Below are 12,181 nucleotides of genomic sequence, written 5' to 3'. Positions count from 1 at the left end.
CAAAGATTGGCCCCACCTTCCACCCCTAGGCTCCTCCCTTCGCCCTTTCCTCCCTCTCTAAACTCCAACTAGCCCTGCCCCGCCCCCTTTTCTATTTCTAAACAGGCACGTTCCGGGCAGCTCATCCGACTCCTTAGGTTACTCTGGGATCGGTAGGGTCCTGAGCTTCGAGAAAGCAGGGAAGCATATTCTGGGAAGAAGGGGCTCGGACTCAGGAGAGGAGTCTCACATCAAGATCTGCTTGGGTTTTTTTTAATTTTCATTTTTCGGTCTTGGTTTTTTGCGAGGGAGGAAGAGGAGGTTGTCTGGCTCGGTAGATCTAGAGGCAGCACGAAGGCCCCCTCAGGCGGCGCCGAGGGCAGCCCCGTAGCCGGGGCCTGGTGCAGCCTCCGCGGCCGCTGTCAGGGAAGCGGAGGCGGCCAATGGAGCCCAGGAGCTGCCCCTGCTGCTGAGGCGGCGGTGCCCGCAGCCCGACCCTGACCGCCCGCACCCCCTCCGCGGGAGTCCCCAGAGGTAAGCGACTCTTCTCCCGTGAGTCCTCCTTACCGTCTGGAGGGCGGGGGTGTCCCCTCTCCTACCCTGTCCCGCTCAGTCTTCCCCCCACCTGGGTTCGGCTACAAAACTGCCCTCCTGGTGGCAGCTGCACCCTAGGTTCCTTCTCCACCCTTTCCTCTCAGGCCTGGGGGTCCTTCAATGCTTCTGGTTGCTGCTTCTGTTCAGCTCCTCCCCTGCCCCGGGGATTCCCCCCTCCCTCACTCTTATTCCTGTTGCCTCCATCCCGAAGTATTTTCACTTGTCTTAAACCTGTTCCACAGGCAGGGCCCCTACTATAATGTCTTTCCTCTTCTGTCCTTCCTTGTGGCCTGTGCTTCTGCCCAAAACCTTTCCCATGGGCCCCGCCTTTCTTCCTTTTCCTGTTTTGCCCCTTTCCTCCGAAAACTCCGTGCAACCCCGGTATTGGGTTCCCATTTCCCTGAACTGAAAATTGTGACCCTCTCTTCCCCTGCGTCCTCTGATTCCATTATCTCACCGCCAGCTACCCACCCAACTCCTGGTTTCCAAGAGTTTTCAATTTTCCTCCCCTTAAGAGATCTCGGGTTCTTATCATCAGTCCCAAAGTACCATTTGCATTCTACTTTGACCACAATCCTTAACTTCTCTGGTGAGCTATATGACCCCTGTAACTTTCTTTAGCTTCCCTTTCCTCCTGCCTAATCTCCCAGCCTCGGGAGGTTTGTTCTTTAGGGAGAGAGGTCTGACAAAGCCCCTTTCTGTTCTGGTTTTCCAACTTTGATGCCTTTTCCCTCGAGTTTCAAGGATTTTGCTGACCCCTGTGACACTTGGTCTGGTTTTTCCTGTGGGCTCTATATATTCTCTCTCTAACATTCTTTATTTCCACCTACCACTTATTTCAGGATCAACTAAACCATGAACTAAAAAGAAAATGTGTTTCGGGAGGAGGGGGAGCCTCAGCTATCTCAGGCTTTGCAGGACAGAAGGTGTTTTTGGAGGATGGAGCAAATTTTGAAGATGTTCCTATCATATTGCACTTTGTAGACTATTCAGGAGTAGCCAGTAGGAGGAATGAATAGGCCTGGATGGAAACTGAATGAGATTGTAAGAAATTTTGTTTTGGATTATTTAATTTTAGGCTTGTTTTAAAGGGCTCACAGGATAGTGTCTTCCCATTCCTGTCCATGTCCAAGAGGAATGTTTAGTTGTCTGTGGCTTACTAGCATAGTTCCGGTTGATTCCACGAGAATACAGGCCAGGGGTGGGATTGGGGGTAACTGAGGAAAGAAACATGAGACAGCAGATAGAACTTGGACATTCAGAATCAGGACTCCTGAGTTCACCATGTGGCCTCCTTACTTTGACGTCTTAAGTGACCTTCTTGAGAAAGTGGCCCCCACCATAGGCATCTGCAGTAATGGGCTAATTGCAGGTGTAGTTTGGGGGAAAATTAGGCTTGGTTTATTTGCAAAACATTCTGCATGCCTCAGACAAAAGGTATTTATTAGCAGTGGTTGTCATTCTAAGACTTTCTTCATCTTGGTCTCTGTCAAATCTTTCTAGTCTACAGCTGTGGGAGTAAGTTTGAAAGACAAACTCCAGTCCTGTTTCTTGGGTCTGCCTTGTCTTTATCCCACTGCATGAAGTTGCTGACCCCTTGTGCTAGTAGCTAGTTGCTACCCCTAGTCCTCACGTACTTGATCCATAACTCCAGATTCTATAGGTAAAACGTATGTTTGTTGGAAAGCCCTTTGAGGAAACTGGCTGGAAAAGAGAACTTGTAGTGAACTGGGTCTTAGGAGACTAGTTGTTGACTTTTCTTCTATGTTATAGTTCTATGCTATGTCTGTCTCTTGGCGTGCATTAGTGAAGAGGGCACATGAAGTTCCATTAATTCTCTGATAATCTGTTATGAAGTAGTATTGTCCCACTTCTCCCTTGTCTCCCTCTCCTTTAGCTAGCCTGTAGTTTCCTCATCATCCCTCTTTTTAGGAGCAACTTCCCTGCTTGGAAGCATCCCCAATAAGAAATCATATTTCCTCTAGTTTCCCTGTTTCCTCCTCAGAGCTGCTTCCACTGCATGATGAGAATATATTTGCTGAATACTGTACAAAGCCACAAATTGAGATTCTTGGATTTTGGGGAAGGGGTTTGGGATGAACCTTTCCGTGATTGTCATGGAATGAGAGAGGACCTAGCCAAAGTGCCTTTGGAGTTTGGGGCTAGGAAGAGGAACCGTTCAGAGAGAGGTGAGCATGCAGGTTGCTTTCTTTGCCGCCTGTCTGTGTCAGCAGGGTCTCCCAGAGCTGTCTTGGGCTGTCTTGCTGGAATCTGATTATACCAACTCCATGGCCTTCACAGAGAGTTCTCAGCTGACTCAGTATTTACTTAACTACCCTGAGACCACTGTCCTTCCTTCCTTCCTGCAGGTAGTTTGAGAATGCCCTCTTCCCTGATACCCCCCCTTCCCCCACACACCCAGGCCTCTGGTAAGCATTTATTAGGTTCCTGGTGGCCCTTGAGCCTGCTGGACTGCTTGTTCCTCAGTTTCTACAAGGAAAAAGAAATACTGAAATCTCTACCTTTACCATTGAGGTTAAAAGGGAAAAAAAGATGATCTGAGACCTCCTAAAGGAATGGTTTTGAATTAGACCTTAACATGTGAGGAAGAGCTTCTCAACAACAGAACAGGCATCCCAGGGTGTTACCAGGAATACATGGTAACAAACCCAATGGTATTTAAGAGTTTCTGATGAAAAGCAGTAGTGCCTTTTCACTCATCCCTACTCCTACTCCCTCAGAGTTAAGTGAACCTCTTAACTGTCTCAGGTTTTAGTTCTAAAGGTTATCGCAAGGGAGTGGATGCATCTTAGCAGTTGAGCACCGGCTTCCCACATACAAGGTCCCAGGTTCAGTCCCTGACCCTGGTATCAAAAAAAAAAAAAAAAGGTTATTGCCATTGTTTTAGATAAAATGTTTGTTCTTCTATTTCTTGGTTTATTAATTGATATAAAATAGGGTTTAGTTTTACAAGATTAATATGTCCTATTTATATAACCATGTCATTTTTATTTCTTCTACTGGTTACCTATAAATAATATATTTGAACTTTAAATAATATATTCAAACCTCCCTTTCTTTTCCATTAACCTTTTTCTTTCCTGTGGTAACATATATATAACATAAGATTTGCCATTTTTAACTACTTTTAAGTGTACAACTCAGTGACATTGCTTACATTTACAGTTGTGTTACCAACACCACCAAAAGATTTTCATCACCCAAAACTGAAATTCTTTACTTTCCACCCTCCCTCCCCCAGCCTCTGATAATCTCTAATCTATTTTCTGTCTCTATGAATTTGCTCATTCTAAATATTTCGTATAAATGGAATCCTACGATATTTGTTCTTAACTGCCCGCTTTGTAGGATGCAGATATTAGCACCCTATCCTTTTTTCCACTTCACATGATTCATCTCATAGGGATCTTTCAAAAGGAGAAGGAAAATTGAGCTCACCTGTCTCCTTGGAGGCAGAGCATTAGATCAGATGATCTTTCAAAGGCCATTCTAAGAAATACAGGCACATATAAAAATACCTGGTTTAGTTGGAATCAAGCCATAGTCTGTGGAGAAAGATTTGAATAAGGGAATAGTGATTAACTTAGTGAGGAGATTGAGTTGGAGCTCTTGACCATCCTGTCCTAGTAGGACATCTTTTAGGATGATAAGATGTGAGGTTAAGTGATAGCATCCCTACTTTCAGAGTCTTTCTCTTCAAACATATTCTTTTTTTTATTTTCTCCCAAACAATTTTTTTTAACAAAGTATTTTTTAATTTTTGGAAGATACATAGATCACAACAAATGTTACATTGAAAAATATGAGGTTCCCATATACTCCGCAGACGTATTCTTAAGTGCTCATTCACACAAAACACATGCATATATACCCTCTCTGTGCTCTCCAGCTGCTGTTACTCTGCTCTGATGTGTTACAACCCCCTGATGCTCAGACCAGGATTCCCTACATTGCCCAGGCATGAGCTGTGGAGCCCAGTCAGTTGCCAGCCTTCCCTGCACCCCATTTCTAGGAGCCAGTTGGCAGGCCTGAAGCAGGGAAGGCTTCATCAGTGTCCCAGTCTAACAGGAAGACGAGTTTAGGCCTCTGTGTGAAGTGTGGAGCTTCTTTGGGCACAGTTGTTTGAATGTCCTTGTTGGGTGGTGAATGGAGAGTAATATTACCTGTGAGGGCCACAGGAGCCATTTGATATTAAAGGTTTGGATTCTCTTCTCTCATTGTTTTTCTTTATCTTCCAGCTTAAAAGGGGAAGGGTAGTGAATGTAGGACCTATTCCTTCCTTTTTTCCCTTTGGTTTTCTAGTCCTTTCACTTTCTTTAGAATGGTTACCCATCAAAGCTATACTTTTTTTTTTTTTTTTTTTGCATTTGAAAATGAATGCATTGTTGTTTACTATATCCAAATTTAGATTTTGGAGAATCTCTTTCCTATTTCTTACTGTCTCAATTGCCAGAGCCTCCTTAATCCCATCAACAATCCACCCTAGGGAAACGGACTTTGGCCCAGTGGTTAGGGCGTCCGTCTACCATATGGGAGGTCCGCGGTTCAAACCCCGGGCCTCCTTGACCCGTGTGGAGCTGGCCATGCGCAGTGCTGATGCGCGCAAGGAGTGCTGTGCCACGCAAGGGTGTCCCCCGCGTGGGGGAGCCCCACGCGCAAGGAGTGCGCCCGTGAGGAGAGCCGCCCAGCCGTGAAAAGAAAGTGCAGCCTGCCCAGGAATGGCGCCACCCACACTTCCTGTGCCGCTGACGACAACAGAAGCGGACAAAGAAACAAGACGCAGCAAATAGACACCAAGAACAGACAACCAGGGGAGGGGGGGGAAATTAAATAAATAAATAAATCTTTAAAAACAAAACAAACAAAAAAAAAACAATCCACCCTATTCCCCAATAACTTACTTTAGATGAGGGCAGACCCTAAGTTCCACAGAGGCCAGGAGGGTAGCCCAGGTCCAGATTTGTGCTTTCCAGAACAGAGCTGCCTATATATGTATATATGTCTCCTGGCATTGGTTCCCTGGGGCATGAAGGCTGCCAAAGGGAGGAGTCTGTTCAGTGGGAAAGTCCCCTGAATACTGTGATATGGGGTTCCTAGCTGAGCCCTGGAAGATTTTCTCCTTTTGCCTATGGGATAAGAGGTGATTTAGACATCTCTGGAGTAGAGGAAAAGGAAAGGATAGATTAAGAAAAAAAGAAACTTGGTTGTATGGGACGATTGAGGATTTTTCTAGACTATTGTGAGTTTCTAAGCAAATCTAAAAGATAGGTGGTCCCAGTTGAATTACAATGACTGCCTGGTGCAGAGCACCCTGCGAAGGTGTGGCAGGGAATGATTAGAGCTTCATTATTATTATTTTTTTAAAGATTTATTTATTTATTTCTCTCCCCTCCCGCCCCCCACCCCAGTTGTCCGTTCTTTGTGCCTGTTTGCTGCGTTTTCTTTGTCCGCTTCTGTTGTCAGCAGCACGGGAATCTGTGTTTCTTTTTGTTGCGTCATCTTGCTGTGTCAGCTCTCCGTGTGTGCGGCACCATTCCTGGGCAGGCTGCACTTTCTTTCGCGCTGGGTGGCTCTCCCTACGGGGCGCACTCCTTGCGCATGGGGCTCCCCTACGCGGGGGACACCCCTGCGTGGCAGGGCACTCCTTGCACGCATCAGCACTGCACATGGGCCAGCTCCACACGGGTCAAGGAGGCCCGGGGTTTGAACCGCGGACCTCCCATGTGGTAGACAGACGCCCTAATCACCCAGCCAAGTCCTCCGCCTAGAACTTCATTATTAATCCTATGCAACAGCACAGTTGCAAGTAGAGACAGATCCTAATAGGCAGCCATGCTGTTTCTGCTGGTCAGAGCACTGCCTAATTTTCAGAGAGAGCATAGTGAAAGAGTTGCCATCTTCATACTGACATCAAGCTTTTAAACTGCATCAAGGAAATTAAATGTAGGGATGAACTTCTTATTTGACAGAGTTGAGAGAAAAAGAAATGGAAATACCGTATTTTAGTGATCTGTGAGAACAGAAGAGGTCCTTATCTGTCTTTGTGGCAAGATTTAGGTGGTGACTGATAGGAGGCAGGGAGCCGGGCTATATGACATTGGCCAGACCAAACTCTCCTTTCCTCTTAACATTTTAGAGGTGCAAGAAGAGGCACCGGAAGGGTAAAAAGGGGCCTTCCCAGAGATAATGAATGACTGAAGAAACTAAATCTTGAGCCTCCTTCTTCCACCTACTCAAAGTGTATGCACCCAGGGTCACCAGGGTCAATGGTGATGATATTAACAGTAGAAAATTGCCTTCAGTCCAGCTCTACCAAAGCTTCTGCCTTGCTCTTGCTCATGCACTTGTGTCTGTTTTGGACTCACTCTGTTTGTGTTTTTGTGAAGAGGCTTCTGAGCCCATTGACAACAGCCAGTTTCTGGAGCTGGGATTGATGTGACATGAACAATGTGCCTCTCCCAGTCCCCACCTTGAAATTTTCTCCTGTTCTGCACTGATTCTCCTGATCTGGATCACTCTGAAATTTCCCTCTGTTCTGCTCGTATTCTCCTAATATGGATTTGGTAAGACTCTGAAGAATAGTTCTTGTAGGGCAGTGGCTTCTGTCAGCACTTAATTTTCTCCCAAAAGCTCCTTCAGAGACGGATTCTTAGTCTTGTGATTTCTGTTCCTCCCTCTTCTCTGGAAGGTCTAGACCCATGAGTCCCAGCCTGATTTCTTCTTCCCATTGCAGAGCCCCTCCAGTTCTTAGCATGTATGTGTATGATAGCAAGGAAAGTAGTGAACAACGTTTAAATGGATTGCACACACTGCATACTAGTCTTTTGGATGATTAAGATTCAGCTAGCATTTATTGTTGCCAGTGACTCTGCTAGATCCATGCATATATGAAGATATTCATCCCACACAGCCACAATGAGGAGTCAATATGCTATTCCCATTTTGCAGCTGAGGAAATAAACGCAGAAGGTAAATGGCTTGCATAAATGTATACCTCTCATAGTGGCAGAGCCTGAATTTTGAACCTCTGTCTATCTGACTGCAAGTCTAGGGCTCTTTCCACTATATTTCAGATGCCACAGCACTGGAAAAGGAAGGTATGATGTCATGAAATCAGGCAAGCAGAGATATGGCACAGCTTAAGCGGGTTGATGATGGTTGTTTTAGAGCTATTTTCTTCTGCGGGAAGCCTGACATAGTATTTGCTGGCCTTATTCCCTGGGTACTTTGAGTCTAAAAGGGAAGGTAAGAATGTATCTAGAAAAAATGCACCAAAAATTGAATACTAAATAAAGACATGGTGGTGCTCACAGCCTGTGTATAAGGTGTTACATGAGTAGGGAGATACAGTTTAAAGGGGAAAAGAAAAAGGTAACGGTAAGCATTTAACAGGAGACATGGGAAGGGCCAGAAGATAGAAAAATGTTTGAAGAAGGACAAGGGAATAAGACCAGAATTGCTTCCCACTGTATCTGAAGAATTTGTAAATCTGTATAAAGCAGCCTTTCGCAAACACAAGAACAGAGGCTAAGCTGAGTAACTAAGAACAGAAGGAATGAAGAATAATTCAGTGATAAGAAGGAGATAGTGATAAGAAGGAGATAGTCAGTGATAAGAAGGAGAAAGCTTCCTGGGAGGAGAAGACTTTTCGTCTGATTTTGAGAGGAGGTGCCTGGGAAGGCTTCATGGAGAAGGGAAGACCTGGGGATGGCACCACTAACTGGCGTGTGTATGTGTCTCCCTTTCTTTTCCCCCTCTCTCCTCCTGTAGCTTGGAAGCTGGAAGTCTGGCGGTGGCCATGGGAGACACAGTAGTGGAGCCTGCCCCCCCGAAGCCAACTTCTGAGCACACTCCTGGCCCACCAGGGAATAGTGGGGGCTCCTTGCTAAGCGTCATCACGGAGGGGGTCGGGGAGCTATCAGTGATTGACCCTGAAGTGGCCCAAAAGGCCTGCCAGGAAGTGCTGGAAAAAGTGAAGCTTTTGCATGGAGGCATGGCCACCTCTAGCAGAGGCTCCCCGCTGGAGTTGGTCAATGGGGATGGTGTGGACAGTGAGATCCGTTGCCTAGACGATCCACCTGCCCAGATAAGGGAGGAGGAAGATGAGATGGGGGCTACTGTGGCCTCAGGCACAGCCAAGGGAGCAAGAAGGCGACGGCAGAACAACTCAGCCAAACAGTCTTGGCTACTGAGGCTGTTTGAGTCAAAACTATTTGACATCTCCATGGCTATTTCATACCTGTATAACTCCAAGGAGCCTGGAGTACAAGCCTACATCGGCAACCGGCTCTTCTGCTTTCGCAATGAGGACGTGGACTTCTATCTGCCCCAGCTGCTTAACATGTACATCCACATGGATGAGGACGTGGGTGATGCCATCAAGCCCTACATAGTCCACCGTTGCCGCCAGAGCATTAACTTTTCCCTGCAGTGTGCCCTGTTGCTGGGGGCTTACTCTTCAGATATGCACATTTCCACTCAACGACACTCCCGTGGGACCAAACTACGGAAGCTGATCCTCTCAGATGAGCTGAAGCCAGCTCACCGAAAGAGGGATCTGCCCTCTCTGAGCCCAGCCCCTGACACTGGGCTCTCTCCCTCTAAAAGGACTCACCAGCGCTCTAAGTCAGATGCCACCGCCAGTATAAGTCTCAGCAGCAACCTGAAACGAACAGCCAGCAACCCAAAAGTGGAGAATGAGGATGAGGTAAAATTCTGGGGATGAAGAGAGGGACAAGGTGGCAGAGGGCTGCATGGAGATAGGATGTCTGGCTATTCTGTCCTTTTCTCTCCTTCCCTCTGTTTCATTTCATTGTGATAAAAGCATGGAATGTTAGAATGGAAAAAGACCTTATAATTCATGTATTCCAGCTGCCTCATTTTACAAAGGAAGAACTCCGAGAGACCCAGAGAGATAAAGTGACTTGCCTCAGGTCATATAGCTAGTTAAATTACTTGCGGCAGAGACCCTCCCACCCTGACTTGACCTGGCATATCTACCAGAGCCTCTCAGAACAGCAACCGTGGGGAAGGAAAAGGGACTGTGGTTTTTGTGTTGAGTTTTATGTGTGTCGGGGGAGGAGAGGTGTTAAATAGAACATCAGCTTCATTCTCCTGTCCACTATTCCAGATAATCCAGGGGTTCTTAACCTTTTTTGTTCCATGGACCCCTTTGCCAGTCAGGTGAAAACCAAGGACCCCTTACTAAGTCCACACTGTATTGTGTACTATTTAATAAAGACATCACACCCTTACCAACACATCCCCTCAAGAATAATGCTTTTTTTAAAAATTTCAGTTCAAGCTCACAGACCCCTGGTTAAGAACCCCTGACATAATCCATCTCCCCCACCCCTTGCAGATCCTGCTTTTTGTGGGCATAAGGGTAGAGTTCATTCCCTATCACTAAGGTATCTGCAGAATCCCCTCCTTCCTGCCTCCCCTTGGGGGAGGGGTGTCTTGCTGATATCTTTCCCACATCATTTGGGAGAAGCACAAAGGGAAGAGGGAAATAATTTTGGTGTGGGGTGAATTTCAGGCATACCCAGTGCTCAGTCAAGGATCTGGAGGCTGGGAAGAAGATGAAACTACAGTAACAGTTGGGGGTATCCACTTTAGGATACAGAGTAGGAAGCAGATGAGCACCTCAGTAAATTACACCCTCCCTCCACTCCACATCTGGACAGATAGTAGGGGAAGTTGCTCAGTGGACAACCAAGTGTTGGTGACCCAGTCAGACAATGGTGCCCTTCTGTCTCAACACTGGCCAAGCTCCCGTCCTGGCTGCCAGCCCAGACTAGGAAGGAAGGGAGAAAAGAACAAGGAATTTGCACTTGTTGGAAATCACACATAGCCATCCTTCTGGCATCTGCCTCTGTGGGGTGCATAACTCACCCACGTTTCTTGTACAATGGAACCTCTTTCAACTAGGGGAGAGGTCAGAGTGCCTAGGGAGAAGAAAAGGCAGGGAGGGAGACCTCAGAGCCTGAACTCTCTGGAAATTAGGAATTGATTATAATTTTGGTTTGATTGTTGACCTAGACTGAGGGTAATAGTAAAGCTAAAAGAGCCAACATTTATTGAGCACTTATGTGTCAGGTATTATGCCAAGTACTTTATCTTGAATCCTCAACACTAAGAGACAGGTATTAACATTTTACCAATGAGAAGACTGAAGTTTAGGGAGGTTAGATGTTTCTCCCAAAATCTCTCAACTAGTGAATGTCAGGCTAGGACTCAAATCCAGAGATGGTGCTCAGAGTCATTCAGCTGGACTGCCTTGGTCTTTTCTTAGCTTCTGCTTCCCCAGGTCTATCTGCTAGGTTTTTCTGAGCTTTGTGTCTGTAAGAGGCCATTTAGAGTGGAATGGCCCAAGCTTTCACATCCATACACAGGCAGAGCCAAAGCTGTTCTCAGAACCAGATTGGACCATTCTGTTTATGGTTGCGCTTGGCAGATGAGGCCAGGGTCATGAAGGGAGTTGGTTGCAGAGCAAGAAGACTCATCCAGATTCTGATGAAACTAATGTTATGAAGGGTTGGGAGCTGCCTCCTCTTACCTGCAGCAGTGTGAGTGAGCAGCTGGATATGAATCCCTAGGTGCTTCTTTGTCAGGCCTGGCTTTTCTCTGTATCTATTTTGTAGTTCTCATCTTTAGGACCAAGAGAGCTGAGGCCTTGGGGCTTTTCTTAGTCTGTAATGATGTCCTTAGTCCCTCTTCTTTGCATTTTAGTCCTGCTTCAGGATGAGATTATGGATGGCACTGAGAAACAGGTATTCTGTTGGTGCTTAATTCTCCTAGGGTGGGTTCTCCAACTGTCGTTCTGGCCAACTTGGTTCCTGATCTTGCATCCTTGAATCCAAGAAAGGAAGGAGATAGCACATCCCCAGGCACTCAGAAGTTATCTGATGCTGGCAGATTAGAAACTTGAATCCTCTCTGGCTACTCAGGAAATGTGCTCAAAGAGAATAAATATGAGTATCACTAGGAATCTAAGCATGGAATCTTCAGTACAGGAAGGCTCTCCAAATCCCTTTGGCATTTTGAGAATCTTCAAGGCTTCTGTCCCCAAAATAGCAAGCATATTGTTTTCCTTCTACTTCTACTTCTCCCCTATCTTGCTGCATTCATTCATTCTACAAATAGTTATTGAGCTTATACATTATACAGTATGCAAAGTCCTGTGCTAGAATCAGTGGAAAATGGAAAGGTAAATAAAACATTGTCCCTGCCCTCTGAGAACTCAAGGTAATAATGGAAACCCCATTAACTAGGGAAGTATTTAGTTTATGACTCTTGAAAAGCTGTTTCCTGTCCATAAGCAGGAAACATCTTATTAAAACAAAGCACATAATTTTCTTTCATATATATGTGTGTATATATATATATACACATATACTTTTAAAAAATGTGTTAAAGATACTTAGATTACATAAATGTTACATAAAAAATATAGGGGATTCCCATATGACCCGCTCCCTACCCATCCCACATTTTCCCACATTAACAACATCCTTCATTATTGTGGTACATTTGTTAAAATTGATGAAGCCATTTTGGAGCATTGCCAGTAAGAGTGGATTATATT

General features: G+C 45.8%; 1 protein-coding gene across 8 annotated transcripts in view; it reads left to right on the top strand.

Annotated features, from left to right (window-relative positions):
• The first annotated feature begins 3 nt into the window (after positions 1-3).
• The window catches only part of PI4KB (phosphatidylinositol 4-kinase beta), a 39,397-nt gene continuing 27,219 nt past the window's right edge, over positions 4-12,181 (top strand). Inside the window, exons 1-4 of one of the 8 annotated variants that reach the window (XM_058309630.1) lie at positions 77-513; positions 2,579-2,762; positions 7,458-7,563; positions 8,365-9,301. In XM_058309630.1, the coding sequence (XP_058165613.1) occupies positions 8,393-9,301 (909 nt within the window). In that variant the 5' untranslated portion in view covers positions 77-513; positions 2,579-2,762; positions 7,458-7,563; positions 8,365-8,392. Of the gene's footprint in view, positions 514-2,578; positions 2,763-7,457; positions 7,564-8,364; positions 9,302-12,181 lie in introns of those variants that run through there. The other 7 variants (XM_004451713.4, XM_058309629.2, XM_058309631.1 and 4 more) reach the window with 7 other exon arrangements.

This window comes from Dasypus novemcinctus, chromosome 13 (genome assembly GCF_030445035.2).
Source record: "Dasypus novemcinctus isolate mDasNov1 chromosome 13, mDasNov1.1.hap2, whole genome shotgun sequence".
NCBI lineage: Eukaryota > Metazoa > Chordata > Mammalia > Cingulata > Dasypodidae > Dasypus > Dasypus novemcinctus.
The sequence above is the reverse complement of the archived record's forward strand: the minus strand, read 5'-3'. Positions and strand labels throughout refer to the sequence as shown.